At 37.1% G+C, this 21,959-nt stretch overlaps 2 protein-coding genes across 3 annotated transcripts; one reads left to right on the top strand and one right to left on the bottom strand.

The window, feature by feature from the left end:
- The first annotated feature begins 280 nt into the window (after positions 1-280).
- tmprss4b (transmembrane serine protease 4b) lies at positions 281-5,571 on the top strand. Of its 2 annotated transcripts, none has more exons than XM_079871335.1 (11): positions 281-500; positions 648-800; positions 1,064-1,190; positions 1,307-1,423; positions 1,521-1,564; positions 2,013-2,175; positions 2,418-2,584; positions 3,239-3,328; positions 3,493-3,635; positions 5,255-5,404; positions 5,461-5,571. In XM_079871335.1, the coding sequence occupies exons 1-11, from the start codon at positions 362-364 to the stop codon at positions 5,497-5,499; spliced, it is 1,332 nt and encodes a 443-aa protein (XP_079727461.1). In that variant the 5' UTR covers positions 281-361; the 3' UTR covers positions 5,500-5,571. The 2 variants fall into 2 exon arrangements, with proteins under 2 accessions (XP_079727461.1, XP_079727462.1); XM_079871336.1 differs by having other exon boundaries at positions 5,480-5,562.
- A 249-nt stretch (positions 5,572-5,820) lies between these two features.
- scn4bb (sodium channel, voltage-gated, type IV, beta b) lies at positions 5,821-21,006 on the bottom strand. Its single transcript, XM_079871350.1, has 6 exons — positions 20,767-21,006; positions 19,458-19,852; positions 11,601-11,764; positions 10,090-10,312; positions 9,817-9,946; positions 5,821-9,486 (listed from the first exon to the last, which is right to left on the bottom strand). The coding sequence occupies exons 2-6, from the start codon at positions 19,546-19,548 to the stop codon at positions 9,402-9,404; spliced, it is 693 nt and encodes a 230-aa protein (XP_079727476.1). The 5' UTR covers positions 19,549-19,852; positions 20,767-21,006; the 3' UTR covers positions 5,821-9,401.
- Between the last annotated feature and the right edge of the window lie 953 nt (positions 21,007-21,959).

Raw genomic sequence — 21,959 nt, 5'->3', positions numbered from 1 at the left:
TAGTAGGAGCATGCTAGTATGCAGTTCTGAATTCGACCACAGTCCCATGAAACCTGTCTCCAACTAATTCTTTAATGCAGATCAGCTGAGTGATGGTGATAATTAGGAAGTCTCTAAACACTAGGGAGCTGTTAGGAAACCTTGTGAGATTCACTAATTATAACTGTAGGAAACAAACACCAGTTTAAGCACACATAATAACCTGTTTGTAATGTATTTAGCCATAGAAAATAGTTAGTGTTAGTGAAGTCTCATACACCACTAAAGAGAGGACCACAAATCTATATTAAATTACAGGACCGGTGAACTCCACTGATTCGGCTAGATTTCATTCTATCGGTCTTTCTTCTCCCAGTTTCTCATGGCCCTAAAGCTGAAACGAAGGCGAGAATTAAGTACGCTGAGGACAGAGGAGAGCAGAGCACGTTGGAGATTGACCATCATAAGCGTGTGCTGTGTGCTAGTCATTCTGACAGCCTTGATAGTGGGGTTGTACTTTAGTAAGAATCTATTGCCATGCCTTTCTGCTCTCTGCTTTATCTCTTATCTTTATTTTTCTCTATTGTATGCTATATGACCATCTTTTCCTTACTTTGACTGCTAAATGTAAAGCTGCCTTGCAAATAACAAAAGTTCTCTGTTTGCAGCCGTTAGGACAGTGAACAGCAAGTTTTTCTTCTGCTCTGGCTCAATGAGGTTCATTTCAATAGCGAAGGCATGTGATGGCAAGGCTGACTGCTCAGGTGGTGAGGACGAGATCGCATGTATATCCAAACTGTGGACCAATGACACGTATCCAGGTGATTATGCACACATACACTCTTAAAAATAAGGTTTTGTTGTTGCAGTGAATGCCTAGAACAACCATTTTGGGATCCCCAAAGAACCTTTCAGTCATGGTTCTTAAAATAACCATTTATTTCTTAGTGTGAAAATGTAGTGTCTTCATGGAGCTATAGATAAAGAACCTTTATTTTTACACCAAATATCAGTGTACTTGCTTCAGTATATTAGAGATGCATATGTAGGAGAACATGTGATTCATCTGTATTTACTTATGTAGTGAGGCTGATGGGGGACAGACTGGTCCTGCAGGTGTTCCTTAATGAGGGAGGATGGAGAACAGTGTGTGCTGAAAACTGGAGGACAAAGCACACACGCTTAACCTGTCAACAACTGGGCTATACAGCGTAAGCAGAACACATACATGGCACAGTGGTTATTAACTGATGATCAGTAGTAAATAAAGCTGTTAAACCTCAGGCAAGTGCTTAAAAACAAAGCGAAATATTTCACTTCATTACAGGAGTCCGCGAAGTACACGAGTCCCGGTGAAGAGTCTGCTCTTCAACCCTCACAATGCATTTGCTACAGTCAGCAATGACTCCACAAACTCTGACATCCAGAGTTTCCTCTCAGTCAGGTGAGATACACTGAGTAAAGTCAGTTGTGATAATTCTATGTGGGAAATCACATTCCATTTACATACAGTATAGAAATAATGATGCTCTCTCTCACAGTGATAAATGTTCAGCTGGCTCAGTGGTGTCTGTGTCCTGCTCGGGTAAGACTGACTGTAGTGTGTGTGTTTATGGATCAGGTTTTGTGTACTAAAGGGTTGGGCAAAATTCAGAATATTACAAATTTGGCTCCCTTTTAATTCATGATCTGGAATTGAATTTGCCACAGCGCACAGGAAGTTGAACAGGAATGACAGGAAGTGGAATTTACAATTGAGTGAAATTCAAGTCTATCAAAAATCTATCTGTATATAAAGCTTATACAATATAACTTAAAGGCCTTTAAAATTGTTTTGAAAAGTCACCCAACATTTAAAGCTTTTTTGACACTTTATTTCAAATCATGTTTAACTGTACTTCATTTAATTCTAATTTGAATGTCAATTTTAGTTTAAGATTTCTTTTTAAATTCAAATTCAGGCATTAGTAAGCCTACTAATATCGTTTTGCATGTGTCTGATTACTATAAACGTGTCTGTGGTGCTTATGCAGACTGTGGGGAGGTGGAGGGAGAGGACCGTATTGTTGGTGGGGAGGACACAACAATTGAACACTGGCCATGGCAGGTTAGTCTTCAATGGAACCACCAGCACGTGTGTGGAGGAGCGTTACTATCCAAGCAATGGATTATTTCAGCTGCTCACTGTTTCACAAGGTGGGTTATTCACAAATGGAACACGTGTCCTAGGACAGAATTTCAGTCAGCATTTGACTCTGTTAATTGAGTTTTCATTTAAATCACTCTGTTGACAGACGAAATGTCTTAAATGGGTAAACCTGAAACAGTTGCTTTTGAATAAAATTCTTCTCTTTACAATAACAGTACACACTTTTACCTGTTTAAATGTATGACAGTTGGTCCACTTGGATGTTATATTCTCTATATCTCTCTCTAAGCCGGACACGAGAGCTGAGTCGATGGACTGTGGTGTTAGGTCAGACCCAAGTGACGGCATCCAGGGGTGTCAATGTAGAGAGGATTGTGATCCACAAGGACTACAGCCGCTTGAGTAATGACTTTGACATCGCCATGCTAAAACTCACCTGGCCTGTCACAACTGGGGGTACAGTACCTATCCGTTCTGTTGACCTCGCTTAATTCTATATTCATTGGGTAGTTCACCCCATTCAATGATAGATTTTCATTCAATGACAGTTCATAGTGATGATCATATTGTGTAGTATGGTATTATATATATGTATATACATACATACATACACACACATTTATATATATGTATATACATGCACACATATGAATATGAATATGTATATGAACATACATGCATACATATATACATGCATACATACATGATCGACAGCATTTGAAGTGGATCAAAAAAGTTCATCAAAGTTGTCATAAGACGAGAACGGGTATTGTTCCAAATTCATGTATAACTTTGAAAGGTTTTGATCCTCTTCAAATGCTGACTACTGTATTATAATGGCACACAGATTTAAAAAGACACGGGCAAGTACATTTTAATATATGGGTAACTATTTGCTAAATTTGATTAAAAAAATATGAAAGGTTCACTTACATTAATTTTTGGTTATTTTAAACTTGAGAAGCTTCACTGTCTCATTAGCATCCTGATCTTACTCTAAGGCAGCATTGTCAGTGGTTAGTAAAGTCAGAATGGTTTGTGATGTCTATCATAGGAAAAAAGTCCCAAATAAATGTCATTGGCTAAAGCTTGTTCTCTCTCTACCCTTAGAATTGATCTTGCCAGTTTGTTTACCCCCACACCAGTTGTCTGTGAAGGAGATGCTTGTGGTGACTGGGTGGGGATTGCTAAAGGAAAAAGGTAAGATGAAAGGGGTTTGTTGTCACTTAATGGATAATTTGCAACTCTAAGGCAGGATTGTGACCTTCTACCTATTTCAAATCAGCAGTCCACCTCTTGTTCCGTTTCTCCCACACCCTCTATATTGTTTTGTCTCTGGCATTTCCTCATTCTAATTTTCATAGGGGGGCAGCCCTCGGTGCTGCAGAAAGCTTCAGTGCCACTGATTGACAGGTCAGAGTGTTCAAAGCCCTCTATTTATGGTTCCGCCATTACTCGCAGAATGCTTTGTGCTGGATTCCTCGAAGGAAATATAGATACGTGTCAGGTAACACAAACTGGAAAAATCTGCCTATATATACTTATATATATATATTTTTTTTTATATAAGTTAGAAAAAATACTTTATACATATATCTTGAGGTATTATATTATATATATTTTATATATATATATATATATATATATATATATATATATATATATATATATATATATATATATATATATATATATATATATATATTACACTCCCCTAAAGGATTATTAGGAACACCATACTAATACTGTGTTTGACCCCCTTTCGCCTTCAGAACTGCCTTAATTCTACGTGGCATTGATTCAACAAGGTGCTGAAAGCATTCTTTAGAAATGTTGGCTCATATTGATAGGATAGCATCTTGCAGTTGATGGAGATTTGTGGGATGCACATCCAGGGCACGAAGCTCCTGTTCCACCACATCCCAAAGATGCTCTATTGGGTTGAGATCTGGTGACTGTGGGGCCCATTTTAGTACAGTGAACTCATTGTCATGTTCAAGAAACCAATTTGAAATGATTCGAGCTTTGTGACATGGTGCATTATCCTGCTGGAAGTAGCCATCAGAGGATGGGTACATGGTGGTCATAAAGGGATGGACATGGTCAGAAACAATGCTCAGGTAGGCCGTGGCATTTAAACGATGCCCAATTGGCACTAAGGGGCCTAAAGTGTGCCAAGAAAACATCCCCCACACCATTACACCACCACCACCACCAGCCTGCACAGTGGTAACAAGGCATGATGGATCCATGTTCTCATTCTGTTTACACCAAATTCTGACTCTACCATCTGAATGTCTCAACAGAAATCGAGACTCATCAGACCAGGCAACATTTTTCCAGTCTTCAACTGTCCAATTTTGGTGAGCTTGTGCAAATTGTAGCCTCTTTTTCTTATTTGTAGTGGAGATGAGTGGTACCCGGTGGGGTCTTCTGCTGTTGTAGCCCATCCGCCTCAAGGTTGTGCGTGTTGTGGCTTCACAAATGTTTTGCTGCATACTTCGGTTGTAACGAGTGGTTATTTCAGTCAAAGTTGCTCTTCTATCAGCTTGAATCAGTCGGCCCATTCTCCTCTGACCTCTAGCATCAACAAGGCATTTTCGCCCCCAGGACTGCCGCATACTGGATGTTTTTCCCTTTTCACACCATTCTTTGTAAACCCTAGAAATGGTTGTGCGTGAAAATCCCAGTAACTGAGCAGATTGTGAAATACTCAGACCGGCCCGTCTGGCACCAACAACCATGCCACGCTCAAAATTGCTTAAATCACCTTTCTTTCCCATTCTGACATTCAGTTTGGAGTTCAGGAGATTGTCTTGACCAGGACCACACCCCTAAATGCATTGAAGCAACTGCCATGTGATTGGTTGATTAGATAATTGCATTAATGAGAAATTGAACAGGTGTTCCTAATAATCCTTTAGGTGAGTGTGTGTGTGTATGTGTATATATATATATATATATATATATATATATATATATATATATATATATATATATATATATATATATATATATATATATATATATATATATATATATATATATATATATATATAATTTTTTTTTTTTATTTTTTTTTATATATATTATATTATACACTTTAAAATATTCACTCTTTTTCAGGGGGACAGTGGGGGTCCACTCGTGTACCTCTCATCTCGTTGGCAGTTATTGGGCATAGTGAGCTGGGGTGTGGGCTGTGCACGGGAGGGAAAACCCGGAGTTTACACTGATGTTAGTCAACTTCTTGACTGGATCTACACTGTAATGGAGGTATGTGTCATGTGATTGTGCAAATTAATATATAAGATATCTAAATCTTATTCAAGATCAACTGTCATGTTTTAGAGAGATTCATGAGGAGGTGAATCATGGCTAAATCACTTCATGCTATCGTGCCACAAAGGAGAAAAGACAATCACCTCAGAGTGTCAAAACCGAAATCAGTGTTCGTGAATATAGGTATCATTCAATTTTATAATTAATTTGATGTTCAATTTGACACAAGTATGGTCAAAACATATGCTATTTTAAATCACACTTGTTCACTGGAAGTATAGCACTATGGCGATTTTCCAGTTAGTCTGCTGTATGTTCACTGTAAAGCAATTAAAATACTGTAAATGTTTTAACTTTTTTTTTTCTAACCAAAAGCATGTAGAAAGCAAAAAATAAATAATAAAGCTTGATGCATTTACCAATCCATCACATTTATTTTATCCAAAACATTTTTTGTAGCTTATTATAATAAAGAAATATAATATGCATGACTGTCCAGTCCCATGGGAAATAACAGGCCTGCACACTGGCTTGAGGAAACAATGGGATCAAGAATTCTGGATTATGCTCTGAGTGGAGCATCTATAATATAGCATGCATTGTTTTACATTCAGTTTTGGCAGGGACTGATGTCAAACAATGTCTATTGTCTGAGTTGAATTAAAAATTGAGTATCGGGATTGCAAATTCTCCAATTGCTGACTCTGAGGCCTCTATTCCCATTGGTCTTACATTTGTGTTACCAGCCTGGTTTAGCTTGGTGTTCATAAAGCATCTGAATGTTTCTGATCCAGCTTTCAAAAAAAAAAAAAAACATAGCTGCAGTGGCACTCCGATGCTTTAATAACATTTGTATAGTTTGCACACAAATTACTTTACTGTAAATAACAATTTACAGAAGTTGTACATTCACAATATAATAAAATCAGCAATCAAGCTTTTAATGTTTCTCCTACGTCTTCAATTGCTTGGTCTCTGGCATTCCCTTATTCTGATTTTCCACATGGTGAGCTGCAGAAAGCTTTACAGAATCCGTTTTACAATCACAGTTTGTGTGAACCAACACACCGAACATCAAGATATGGATGTATGTTTTTGGCTACGTGAAATGGGTGTTTGAGGTATTGGACAGAAACATGACACATTAACAGAGAAATACAACTTAACTTAAAAAAATAAATAAAAAAATCACTAGAAGTTCTCATTTGATGTGGTGTTAGCCTGTGGTTTAGTTGGAAAAATGTCACTATCACAATTAGGTCATGACCTCTGCCAAGCCTGACAAATAATAGCTAATCCAACCACAACTGATATGTTAACTAAATTGTGAATTAATAAAGGGAATAAAAAGATGGAGAGTGGAATCATATTAATTAAAAGCTCAAAATCTTAAAGCCTAATGTCAAGCAGAACACCAAACCATTTCACTTAACCCGAGAAATATAAAATACAAATTTAGCACAATATGGTGAAAATATTTCTGAATAAGAGGTAGTACAAGTGCTTTTAAAATGTATGAACGTACCTTCTCAATATTTCTGGTATTAAATGAAGCTAAAGAGCCCTCTGAATGTGTATTGCTTTACTGACCTGTGTGCCGTCACAAGATAATAAAAAAACGGAGGATCAAAATTTAAATAAAATACTGTGTAGTCTCAATATATACCAGAAGTTATCCACTCATTGAACGCACAGCTGATTCAAGTGTCATTGCAGCCAGTGCAATGATACTATCACAACTTGAAAAGTTGAAAGACTCAACTACATAAGTTTTTATGGTAATGCTTACATTCAAGTGACCCAAACAGAATTAGAATAATTTCAACTACACTACAATTTAAAATAAATCTAATTAAAAACATACTATTTCCATTCAGACATTTAGTGATGTTACAGAGGGGTATGAGAGGAGAGCTACTGGATATTTTTTCAGGTTCAAATTTGGTATAAATGTACCAGATTTCTCAGAGACTAATTTTGCGCTCTATAGTTGTAATAAATCTACAAGAAATTGTTAAACCGTAACAACCTCTGACTAACTGGAGTTAATTACTTTTGGCACTGAAAACAAGTTGATCATGGAAGACTTGCTGCATGAGAATTTTAGGACCAACATCACCCAGGATTCACAGTAAAATTCCTCAATTGCAGAATCCAAAGACCTGTAAAATTATTCAAGTATTCAGTAATAATGGGTGTACCTATAAGGAGAGCTCTCTGTAGATTTGTTTCATTATCCTTTACTTTTTACCAACTTGCTTTCCTTTCATCTCTAAATATAAAATGTAACCAAAAGACGTAACATTTCTTTTTATACGACAGGATAATTTGCTATCTGTCTTTTAGAGGTGACATTTTCTGTTTTGTACAGCAGCTCTGTAGTTTCAAGAACAGATTATTGGGGAATTTGATTTATTATTCTTAATTTCACTTCTGATCAAATGAAAAGAGCTCACCTCACCAGACTTGCTTGACGTCAGTCCCTTTTCTGGTCTCCACTGAATTCCCTGAATCCCTCAAGTGAAAGGAATTTGAAATGCTTATTAGCTAAACTTCTGAAAACCAGCGAGACCTATATCCAGTCATGTCTCGGTACTTAAATCTATATTTACATATATACTATAATTTAGTTATTGTTTTGCATGACCGTATGATGATGAGTTTATTGCCTTTGTTGCATGGTTTACAGTTCACAGTATATCTGTTTGCATTAAAAGGTTATATTTATATTTTTTCCTTTTTGGTAATCTTATTTTGTTTAGCATGGAAATTCACCAAGCTATTTTCAGTTTCAAAGCTGATGTTAGTTCTGTTCAGTATGTGACAATTTGTTTCAATATTTCAATAAAAAAGCATTACATATAATATTTCTACTGTTATAGTCAGCCATGTATCCCTAAAACTTCTGGCCATTTAACATGCTATAATGCATTGAAAATTATCTGAAGCAGCATTTCCAGTGTTTCATTCTGGGTTTTCTCTAAGGGGATATTGATTTCTACGGATTGTCAAGTATCATTCATTAGCTTGTATTTACTAAATGTTTGGTGACTTTTGCAATTTTGCAGCGTTTTCTATTTCTGTTTTTATTTATTTTTTTTTTTTATCATAATGTTCTGCATTGATTCAGTCGTCCTCGCCAAAAGGTGGCAAGAGAAGCATTAACAGGCACCTGTGTTTCATTTTCAAGCAAAAACGATAATGAGTTTTATTTAGAACTGGACTCAAGACTGCTACAACAAGGCCTATTTTCTCTTTCCATGTGTATTATCAGATTTCTGCAGATTTATTTCTTTGCTCTATTCAGAAGTATTGCATTAAAACATGCAGTTTTTTTTTAAATCTGCTCTGAGAGTCTGTCTGTCAGTGAAACGATACAAATCACTAGTGTCCCCTCAACATATTTCCTTCAAATTGTTGCATAATTGATCTTTCTACAACTGGTACAACTAAATTTCAGAAGTGTTGCCTCACCTGTACTCATTTCTTAACTATTTTAGTCAGGCACCTACACGTGAGCCCAGGGGCCCTTCACAGTTTTACAGTCCAGTTCAATTAACTAAATGAATAGCATAGCTACATTTATCCCTGTCTTAAGCATTGTTTGAAGAAAATATTAAATTTTTCTATCATAAGAATAAATACATCCCACACAGTGTGGGTCAATGAACTAAAGTGCATGAGGCTGCATGTGGTGCATATTTAACTGCATATTTAAATGTAAATATATGCAGAAACACATAATGCCTCTCTTTTCATTCATAACCGTGTTTATGAGTCAACTAAATGTTTAAAATGAGCCATGTGAATATCATCCATGGATATGTTATGAATGAAAATCTTTACAATTTGTTTAACGCTATCTTTGCTCTTTATGATAAAACCGAAGTATAGCATTTGTAAACACGGATCTGAATGAACAGAGAGGGCACAGCATGATGGCTGATCCATGTTTTCACGTGCATGTGTGACCATGTTTGGATGCACGCTGTCATGCTTTCTTTGGTGTAGATTTGGAGCCCGACAGACCGTTCTCCGTGTTATCGATCCCTGAGGAGGTGACAAGGCACTCCTTACTGAAAAAGACAAAGAAAGAAATAAGCAGAATGAGAGGGAGAACATGTTTAGATCATATATTTGACACAGAATACTAATAATAGTTAACAATATAATATTTTTATATTATAAATCAGATACTTTGTAATTCATGATTCATTTAGCTTTTTTATTTAAAATATTTTCAGGCGGTAGTTTGTTTTTATTTATTTAGTCTACTTTTTGCTAATTTGGCACAAACAATTTCAATGACATGGTCAAAATCTGGTAAATGTCATTCTTAAAAAGGGCATAGTCATAGTACTATAGTCTTTCTTATGTGCACATACAAAAGGCTGCCATGAACTCACTTTTTTTCCTCAATCTTTGCGAGAACGAACAGAGTGAAGTTCTTTATCAGCATGAAGGCCATTAAAAAAGCGATGGATCCACCAACACAGGAGGCAATGATAATGGTGAGCGTGTTATCAACCACCCTTACTGAGAGGAGTATCCAGAGAATAAGACAAAAAAAGAGAGAATGAGAAAAGAAGCAAAGTTATTTTAATAATGACCTTGAAATGTAACGTGCATATATCATTCTCTTTCTGCAACTCCCTCTCTCCCCACCCTGCTACACTTACGTTCCTCTACTACGGATAGAGTGAAAAAGGCGGTGTGATTCTTGCCCTTCTCTTTGGGGTTTTTGCCAAAGCAGCTGTAGACGCCAGCATCCTCGAATGTTACGTTCCAAAGCAGTATGGAAATGTTGTTTCCTTTAATGGTGCCAACATACTCCACCCTTTCACGGTAAATGATCACCTTATTTGGCTCCACATTATCCGTTGGAATCACAGAATCAACCAACTGATTGGAAAACAGAACTCTTTAGTTATAAATGTTAAATTAAGCAAATGTTAAGTTACACTTACACACTTAAACATGGCTCATACACTGTCTTTTTGTCTTTGACATTGTCAGTTCTAATGCAGTGCACATTTATATCCTATAAATTATATCACTGTTTTACAATATCCTTAACTTTGATTGTTAGAATTGTTAGAACATAATTTTACAGCAAGAAAAGGCACAGATGTTTTGAAGACTCGAGGCCATCTAGCCTATAGGCTATACATATATAATCTTTGATACTTGAAAGGACACTTGCAATGTGCTGCACAGAATTTGCCACTGAGAAACAACATCAAGTCAATGCATGATTTAGAACTGCTCCCCTTCCACCTCAAGTGTCCTTGAAGGCATACAAACCCATCTCAAGGAGGCTTTCTATTTATATTTCCATCCAATCAATGTTAAACTTACATCAGCAACAGTAACTCATTCAACAATATTTTGGTTCTTAAAAGTAACGTTAAACAGAAGTTGGATACAACGTGAAAAGTGTGCAGCATTGTGTTAGAATAGTAGGCCTATAGCCTACGCGCGTTAGATATGCAAATAATGCACATTCAGCAGGTAATTATCGCAAAAAATAATCCTATTACACGGCTGCTTACCAAATAGGCTATATAAATACGTTGACATGACATATTGATTTGAGTTTGAAATATTTTATCATTTTACCAACATTATCTTAAGAAAAAACATCCATTACAATAAAACAATCGGTAGCAACAAGACGAACACTGTAACAACACCAACAGTAATTGCCTACTGAAGTCCTCTGAGATCTTTTTCACTTCAATCGATTACTGAGACGCAAGATGGCGCCAGTTGCGTTTGTATGAAATGCGAGCGAGAGGCCGCGCGCGGTGTGATTTGATGTCAGGCCGCTGGATGGCGCGAACATACGACCTGTACAAAGGCGTTCACGTGATCAGTGTCAAAAATCGACTTTGATTAGTGAGCAATACATAGTGCAGATACTTTTTTTCTCCTAAAACTTTATTTTCAGGTTTAAAATTAGATTATATTTTCAATGGGGCCTCAGATTTTTAAACTCTTGTAGCCTAATATTAAACTTTTTCGTTATGTTTGTGTGGCAATATATGTTCAATTCTACTCTGTTCTATTCTATACCAATTATTTGCAAGTGTGCCTGATTTTATGCTATAGGCTACATTAACAGTGGAATACAGCATTACAGTAGGCCTATCTATCCCATAATTATTGAACAATATATCTGTTAGCCTACCTTCTGCATGGTGCCATTATCATTGTACTCCCATTTGAAGTAGAGGTTAGTGATCCCAATACAGCTGGCATAGGTGCAGGGCAGAAGGACTGTGCTGCCGTTCACTGCTTCCAAAAACGGGATCTTACCAGTAGACATCTCCAGAGCATGAACGCAACACACACCTCAAACAGGAAGAGAAAGCAGATAAAGAGGGAAACTGAAATGAAATATTCCTAGTTGTGTTGTCAGTGTCACTAAAACCATAAGAGAGAGAAGCAACTCTGGTTAGTCAAGGTCAGTAAGATAGTATAATGACAAACTGACATGCACTGATGAAAATACAGTATATATAAATATACAGTATAATAGCCTACAACCATTCTCTCACACAAAGGATCTTTCATTGAACTGATGTTTTTCTCATGAATCATGAGATCATCTCATTGGGGGTTTTACCCCGACAACCTTCTTGTTACCAGCCCTAGATGTTTAACACAATGCCAAACTGTAATACTAGAAAAATTAGCACATAAAACTAATAAATTCATAAACATATTAATAAAGCAAATTAATTATAATATTTTATGTAAAATAGACAAACATCTATAGTACTAGACTGCAGATAAACAGACATCCTTCACATAACAAGGACAGTTGGATGGTTCTGTAAGGTGTTTTCTACACTGTAAAATCCAACAGTTGTTCTAACTCAGGGATGGGTAACTTCAGTCCTGGAGGGCCACTGTCCTACAGAGTTTAGCTTCAACCCTAATCAAACACACCTGAACAAGCTAACCAAGGTCCTCAGGATTACTAGAAAATTACAGGCAGGTGATTTTTTTCAGGGTTGGAGCTAAACTCTGTAGGACAGTGGCCCTCCAGGACCGAAGTTGCCCATCCCTGTTCTAACTAGTTAACTTTACTTAATGTCTTAACTTAATTGTAATGTAGTAATCTGTAATATTCACATAGTATGCATTGGTTAATCTGAAAACCCAAGTGAAGATTAATTGATTGGTTTGAGTGCCTTTTTGTCAAGAAAAAATGAAAAAAAGTTTTTGAGGTGGGGCATTTTCATCCACTTCTGCAGTTACAGTGCTATGCATAAGTTTAGACACCCATACTAAAGTTGACTAAAAAGAGGAATAAAAAATCATCTTTTGGAAACTGAACTTAATGCCTTAATTTAAAAAATTAGGAAAAATCCAACCTTTAAGGACACCAATTTTCTTTGTGAATGAATAATGTATCGTAAATAAATAAATATTCTTCCTTAAAATACAGGGTGCATAAGTTTGGACACCCCTGTGTTAAATTCCCATAGAGGCAGGCAGATTTTTATTTTTAAAGGCCAGTTACTTCATGGATCCAGGATACTATGCATCCTGATAAAGTTCCCTTGGCCTTTGGAATTAAAATAGCCCCACATCATCACATAGCCTTCACCATACCTAGAGATTGGCATGGTTTTATTTCAGTTAGCCTAATAGCTAGTTTGATTTGCATTGAGAGATGATCTTATGGAAAGTACTCCATGTCAATCTCTAGGTATGGTGAAGGATATGTGATGATGTGGGTTTTTTAGTCAACTCTTTTTAGTCAACTTTAGCATGGGTGTCTAAACTTATGCATAGCACTGTATCTTCATTCACTCATTTCCCAAAGTCATCTTGAATGTTGTCAATACAACTGAAAATGTTGAGAGAACAACACATAAGATGACTTAGGCTGATTTTCCTAAATGTTTTTGTTTTAACTCACCATTATGGTGATTAGTGTTCCCTTTGGTTGGGCACAACTTCATTTATACTATTGTAATTCTCTTCCTCTGATTCAGTGATGTAACACGAAATCAAAGGTATTGGTTTTAAAGGAAGGGAAGTAATAAATAGGTTGCTTTTAAAAGGTTATAAAATGATCTTTAATATTCCATTGATAACACTTATGTCATAAACACCTTGTGAAACTTTTAATTGGGTTGATATAATCCCTCTATATTTGTGACAATATCTTGACCATGATTAAGTCACACACAGACTTCAACAATCAGCATGCAAAACACAACAATGGTAACAATTAAATTGTATTTATTTTTATTAATTGTAACAATAACAATTTTATTTGCTGTTTTTGTTGTGCTACTGACACAAGACAGCAAATAAAACAAACAAAAATAGTAAAACAAAGCAATTGCATAATTTATTCATACCGCAATGCACTCTGGGAGTCAGTAATTCTGAGTAGCTACAAGTCAAGAGGAAATCTAAAGTAAATGATCAAGTACTCTCTACAGTTCTTTTTAATTACTAGAACTCTAATTAAAGATTTATAAACACCAAGAAAAAAAAAAAAGTTAAGATGACTAAAAACTGCTGTGCACATGAAACAGTGTCTCTCTCTGTAGAACCAGATCTGAAATGTGACAGCTGTTATGAAGCTTGCTAAACCATGCGTTGACATATTCAAAGTCCATAATCAGCTGTGTTCTGAATGGCACTTTAAAATCGAATTAGTTAAACTTATACTTTAAAAAAAGCATGCAAACCGATTGACTTGAAAAAATAAGTAAAGTGAAATAGGAATAGTATGTTATACGGACAAATGCTTATAGTTAGTATGGTTCACTTCCACAAGAAATGGATAAGAGGCACAATTTAATTAGTGAATTATTGCATGCTTGCTTGTTTCATGAGGATCAGTTTGTGAATGCAATTTTGCAAGCTAACAGTGAAACTTTGTATCTGGATACTGAAAATCTAACATATACATGTATAGTATAATGTATAACTGTAACGTATTTTAACATACTGTATGTTATGTTTCAGGCTGTGGTGACCTTACATAAACACCTGGACTTCTCTGACGTCTGAAGTTTGCTTGGCATGCAATGTGAAAAAGTGAACACGAGCCGACGTGAGAGTGCTCGTGTAACTCTTCAGGAGAGGTTACACGACCAGTGAAGAGGACCTACCGATCAACTGTACCCTTTCATGAGAGATATTTTAAACCAGGACACATCTTGGATCTTGGAAACACTTTGTACTCAATGATTTTGTCAACATGCTTGTCATCATGTCCTCTGTAAGAGACACTGTGCTTCCGTTACAGAAACGTAGCCTGCTGCTTTACCCCAGAGAAACATTTTATTGCACAAAAGTTGATGAGCAAAGAGTCTCATGAGACTTAATGATTGAGTGATGATATTCATTAATGTATCTTCCGCAAAACCTTAGGAGACATAAATAAGAATATTTTAATTCACAGTAAAATATAGAGCTACTAAAAGAATGTGGATAAGGTAGCCCAGTGTAGCATCTGGACCAATCAGACACACACAAATTATTCATTATATTTAATGAATTATCCAGCAAACTCACTCTCCCAACATAGGTCTATGAAACTTCCCCCAAACCTAACATCCCAAATTAAGCTAACACACTGGCAGAACCCGGTGTCCTGTTACAGGACACATTAAAACTGATATGATTTTTTACGACCCCAAAAGGAATTTGCAGAGAGTTGTGACTCTCACTTAATTCTCGCTGAGAAGGAGAAATATACCCTTTTAATCCTATATATTCTATATATAACCACTTGAGAAATGTATAAACATGTATCTAATTTTCCCATTTCATGATTTTCCTTTTATGTGGTTTGGCCTATGTATTCATTCAACTCTTTTGGATTAATGTTTCAGACTTGCATACTATGGTTAACCAAAAGCATATGTGTAGCATGTTTAGTCTCTATAAACTCAATTCTTCGTCCCCCTTTGTTAATTTACATTACATTTTGCTAACTTTGTGACGAATTAGTATTATAAAAATCTTGAAGATTCTTTTGTTAAACACCCAATCAAATTACATGTTCAAAGGCCTGCTTACATTACATGACAAAAGGTCGTAAAGAAATTCCCTCCAAAGTGAACAACTTCTTATTGGCTCAGAACCCTCCAGAGGATGTGACATCTTCACGATTTAAAAATCACTGATCACAAGATCACGCCTCTTAGCCTCTTAGTCTCTTAGTTCTCTTGGGCTCTTAGTCCCTTTCTGAAATCCTGATGTGAGGATGATGCTGAACTAGAAGTTTTCTAAGGACCCTCAAGCTTTCACCAAAGATCCTCTGACTCACACTGGTTCTCTCTAATCAAGACAACATCAGCAGAGATCAACTGGAGCCTCAACAAATTGCATCAGGACAGTTTAATTCAAATGGGCGAGACATGCATGTATTGAACTTAGTCTCATTATTTGAAGTATCCTTACCCCTTTTTAAGAAGGGCATGTTAGAACTAAACTGATGGTTTGCTCAAGGCTGTTTATCTGCTGAATCTCAAACAATGCCATAACATGTATGCATGTATGTATGTGTATGTTAGAGTAGTTTAAGTGTTTAGTCTAGTTAATAAAGTCTTGTTCATATCACACAAAAAGTTGTCCGTGTCTCAAGCTCATACTGGAGTCCCTAATCATGTAGATTTTGACTACAGGCTCTGAATGTACTGTAAAGTAAGAAAGACATTTCCCATGCCCCGGAAATGTACATTTCTTAGAATTAATAAACAATTAACACTGAGTGTTCACAGCACAAACAGGTTAACTGATTGTAATATTAATTTTACAACATTAAGTTAATTCTATTAACTGATCCAAATATTCATAATCATTTATAACAAGTTATGATTGATTATTAATATTTCTTTATAGCTAATTTGCTACACCAGATACTGTACTTCGAAACAATATGATGAAAAATATTTAAAAGAGACTTAATCAAAGAGACTTTTGCCTCAAACAGCCTTGATTTCCAGACATAGGTGATTCTAGACCCTATTTAAGTGGGTCTTCAGTCCCTTTCCTTTCATCGCAGCTCCTTTAAATTCTGTGATTGACTCAGCAGCAGTTAAGATATGTGATACTCCCCTTTACCAGCCAAGAACAAAATCCCTGAAGTTACTGTAAGTCTTATCATGCATTAGTCTGTGTTGGTCCAAAGTATGTTCTCTAGTCTAGAGCAGCACAGGACGTCCCGTACACAGCTCTCGGATGGATAATTCTCAGTCACTCGTTCACTGACAAACAAATTTTTAATTTGCAACCTAAAATCAAGAAATATTCCCGAGAGCCATTTCGTATTATTCAAATTCAAATGCAGCTTAATTTGTGATACACAAGCCTTACTAAGGCCAAAATGTAATGTTAAAGTACATACTCATTTGCTTAGTGAAATAAAGTGGTGTTAACATCTTAACATGATGAGAAAAGTAGTGCAGCAGATTAATTGCATATTTCAAGAGAATCGTTCAAATTGGTATACAAGCATGACATTTTGCACAGATACTCTCTAAGGGTCACTTTTTGGGAAAAAGGCATTGGCCACCCAAAAATTCAACATGACGGCCATTTTTTCAAGATGGCCGCTATTTCTGTCAAATGCTCATTATGTCAATCGTTCAAACAGTGATGTAGGCATAACATTTTGTGAAAATACTCTCTTAAGAATGTTTTTTTGGAAAACGGTGCTTGTCCCTCAAAAATTCATTTTTCAAGATGGCCACCATTTCTCTTGAATCCTTACATCTTTTTTTCAAATGGTGATGCTATCATGAAATTTGGTACAAATATTTTTCAAGGAACATTATCATGGAAAAAGGTGTGTGCCACTCAAAAATTCAAGATGGCGACCATTTTCAAGATGGCAACCATTTCTGTCAGAGCTCAATTTAATGTGTTAAGGAAGGTTTTGTTTAATAGAGTGAACGTCATTACACAACCTGGGCACACTGGTGACTTCTCTGCTGTGGAACTCAGCATGGGGTTTAGTGTCAGCTGATCTAGTTTTACTTACACTGTAGTTCTTGACTAGTAGTAATAATTTTAGTGTCCCAAATTCTGTCTAACAGCCCCTCATCAATTAGCTAGTAATAGATGTAGTTAGATAGCCGCACCTGAATTGACAGGTTGTGCCAGCGCGGGAGAGCCGAGCCAAGGGTAAGCGGGGCAATACATGACTTGTTCCTGTATGCTTACCTGGAAGGTGTACAGATCACGCGGGACTTAAATGGCACTGGATGAATGATCGGGCTAGGTGTAGGTGACCCGAACCTAGTTGTATCCCATACCTGAATGTGTACTCTGTCTATGATTGAGGTGGTAAAAGGATAACCCCTCGCGCCTTAATCAGACAACAAACCCCCAAAATGGCAAATGAAAATCCCATGTCAGCCAAGAGGCCAACTGATTGGATGAAATGTTGTCTTTGTCAGACAGACACAAAGAAACCCCTCCAATCACCACCTACCCATCATGTTTCTCAACATGATGGCTATAAAATGATTGCCACCAACATTCCACTCTTTCACAAGATGAACAAAATGCCAATGACCCTGGACCTGGAACAACTAGTCTGGATGAAGGTGGTGGTATAGAAGCTACTTTGAGGAGGAACCAAGCGAAGTATCACTACAATTGTCGACTTCGGTTCAACAACACAAAGTTACTTCGTGCCCAGAAGCAACAATCCGATGCTCAATGTAGTGAGACAGATGAAGGCCAAAAAAAGCGTCGCAGAACCATGATGCAGAAAAGTCTAGATGATCAGGTTTGCTTTCTTTGTGATAACATATCTCCTGAATCTGACCTACGTCAGGTAATGACAATGCACCTGAATGACATACTACATGAATGTGCACAAACACTGAATGATGTTAAAAAAAATCTGGTATTTGTGGCATATTTTCTGTATCACTATTTTGGAAACAGTGGCAATGAACATAGGACAGGAATGGCAGCCATCTTGAAAAATCCATCCTGAATTTTTACTGGCCAGTGGCCACTTCCTTTTTCTAAGAGTGGGCCTTCCTCTCTGTGGACTGCACCTTTCCATGGTGGAGAGGCTTGTGTACTCCAATGAACCTGAGAGCTATGCTGGCAGGGATTTTATATCCCTGGCAAGTTTTCCTAAGCCGGACAGGTCAAAGGAGAGGAGGCAGACAAAGCAGACATTATGACTATTTGACAGAAATGAAATGAAATGAAAATGGTCGCCATCCTGAATTTTTGAGTGGCACATACGTTTTTCCAAAAGAGTGTTCCTTGAAGAGTATTTCTGCCTAATTTTATGCTAGCATCACCATTTGAACAAGTTCATTTGACAGGAACGGTGGCCATCTTTAAAAATGGCGGCCATCTTGAATTTTTGAGGGACAAGCATCTTTTTCCATTAACATGTCCTTTAGAGAGTATTTGTATCAAATTTTATGCTTGGATCACTGTTTGAATAATTGATATAATAAGCATTGAATAGGAATGGCGGCCATCTTGAAAAATGGCCGCCATATTGAATTATTGAGTGGCCAACGCCTTTTTCCAAAATAGTGGCCCTTAGAGAGTATCTGTGCCAAATTTCATGCTTGTATACCAAAGTGAACGATTTTTTTTACTAATCTGCTGCACTAAAGTATTGAATCAGGTTTGAAATGACATGAGGGTAAGCAAATTATAAATCTGAGTCTGACCACAATTTCCTGTGCGTGGTTCCATCTTTAGGAACCGGCCCCCTGTCCCCTTTTCTTCCTCATTTTGAGCCACTAATCTAATGCTGACTTTTCACACCATACTTTATACAACACTTAATTCAACAGCTTCCCTGCAATGCAACATTTGGGAGTTGAATTTGTGTCTGTCTGTGTTTAGGACACTAGAGCTGCATAGTGTTTGCAAGCTCACTGTATGAATTCCTGTTCTTGTCAGTGCGAGTATGTTGTTCTATCCTCAGTTCTGTATATATGTCCACGTTGTAGATTATCCCATGTAGACTGTTGTATTTTTAAAGTTTATTTTCAAATCAAAAATCATAACTAAACAGTCTTACCAGTGATAAGTATGAGCAGAAGACAGGAAGCGGTTCTTTCAGAGGGTGCGTAACCTCCCCCTCTCAGATGCCCTCTGCTCTGTGTTTCCATCCTGCTCTTCACTTTCTTCTCCCTTTTTTTTGTCACGTCCACCAGCCTTCCTCAGCAGTTCAGGTCCAGTTTCCCAGAAGTCTTTGTTCCTCAAGATGCTGCCTGGGTGGCGAAGACACCCGTCCGCTTCTCAGCAGCCAGTTGCACACTTGATCAATCTGTACGCACAAACGTAAGATTCCCCCTGTCAAAGGCCTGTCCAGATCTCAGAGATCTGGAAGCTCAAGATTCTTCCCAGCTGGAAAGATGAAGTTTCTAGAACTCCATCTGGCTAAATTTTTTGGTTGTTCGGTTGCCCTCTGACCTGTGAAAAAGAGACGTTTTGAACAGGAGGGCAGCAAGACTTAATACATACATACAAACGCGTCACAAATTCCTGTATAAAATATTTGTCCCACATGAACTATAACCCTATATCTGTTATAACCAAGATCAGCTGACCGAATCCAGTTAAGTCAAGAAGTTTTGAAGCAATTTACTGTAAGTTGGTTTGGATAGAAGTGTCTACAGCATACATGGAAAATTAATAAATTAATTTATTCAAATATATTAACAAAACACAAAAAGTAACAAAATAATAAATAACATTAATTAAAAATGAATTAATATTATTTATTGTACAATTCATATATAAAGAAAATAATAGTATATTTTAATATGTGTATTTGTTTTTATTTAATTTTTATCTGTTTGATCCTTGTAGCACTTTGAGATTTGATGTCAAATGTATAGTGCACTATAAATAAAATTCATCATCATCATCATCATCATCATCATCATATATTAATAATAATATTGATTATTTTAATAATATAGTTTTAATAAATGTATTTATGTATATTTATAAATTTGGTCCACTTTGATCCAAACTGACTATAATAATAATAATAATAGACATGTAGATTTGTTAATATTAATTAAAAAAAAATCTACACAGTCACACACACACACACACACACACACACACACACACACACACACACACACACACACACACACACACATATGTGAACACACTGAACTTTTGTACTTGTGTATGAAGTCCTTAGCTAATACACAATTCCAGCTATGAAAAACCAACCAAAATGTGTCCAAATGACTGTGTGTTTGTGTTTAGTTGAGTCAGTGTGTGTGTGTGTGTGTGTGTGTGTGTGTGTGTGTGTGTGTGTGTGTGTGTGTGTGTGTCTGTGTGTTTGTGTGTGTGTGTCTGCTCCTTACCTCTGTTGAGCAGGTAAATCTGTGTGTCCTGTTCGGAGAAGCAGAGGGCATCAGTCCACAGAATATGCTGCACACAAATCCGCAGTGCTTTGGTCCCAATACTGCTTAGATACGCACACAAACACCCTCTGACACCCACACATGCACACACACACACTCTCACCGTCGCACCTTGTGAGAGACACACATGCAGTCCAGCCAGTAAAACAGAACTGAAGAGCATTGAAGCACTGGACGTCTGAGGACCACTGCAGCTAGTCTGTTCAACAGAAGCACCCCCCTCCCCCTCCTCTATGAAAAATCGGCTAAAATTTGGCTTACACTCAACTTTTCCCCTCCTTGGCTGACTGCCAGTCCCTGCCCCCCCCCCCCCCCCCCCCCCCCCCCCACCACCACCACCCCTCCTCTCTCTCTCTCTCTCTCTCTCTCTCTCTCTCTCTCTCTCTCTCTCTCTCTCTCTCTCTCTCTCTCTCTCTCTCTCTATCTCTCTCTCTCTCTCTCTCTCTCTCCCCCTCCTAGCTGTAAATGTGGGTTCAGGTTGTTAGGCGGTGATATTTGGGGTCCGAAGTCTCTTCTGCATTGCAGTTTTTAGAGAGGCAACAGGGAGGATGGCTCCAGAAAGAAACATGAGGGGTCCTCCGACACCCCCAACTGCTGGAATATACTTAATACTCAAAAAGCAGTGAGAGTTTGTTTGACCCCTATTAACTAGAGTGACATGCGTCACTTACGCAAAATGTGGAAGAAAAATGAATGAATATGAGTATGCTGCACATGCATGTGTGAGTGTGTGTTTGCCTGCAAAGTGACTGTGACTTTGAATATGTGTTAATGTCTCACTCTCTCTTCACATCTATGATAGACTAGCAGAATTGAGTTTCCTATGACTCTGCATTTCTCAACCCCACCCCCTCTGGTATTGATAATAGGCTGCACCAGCAGTGTCAGGTTTTTATGGATCAGGGCAATTGTCATCTGAAACCAGGATACTTTCTGTACTTGGGCATGTGTGTGGCTCCTAGTAATGAAATCTGTGTACAGTATATGCAGATATATATAAAATGTGTGTGTGAAGAGAAAGATGCATTTGTATTTACTGGTGAATCTGCCCTCTAATATGGAAGTCATTCTTGGTTATTCTAAACAAATTATTTATTTAAGCAATATAAATTTATTTAATTTATATTGAGAAA

Source organism: Squalius cephalus (genome assembly GCF_949319135.1).
Source record: "Squalius cephalus genome assembly, chromosome: 5".
NCBI classification, from domain to species: domain Eukaryota; kingdom Metazoa; phylum Chordata; class Actinopteri; order Cypriniformes; family Leuciscidae; genus Squalius; species Squalius cephalus.
Note: the sequence above shows the minus strand (reverse complement) of the source record. Positions and strands in the feature narration are given on the sequence as shown.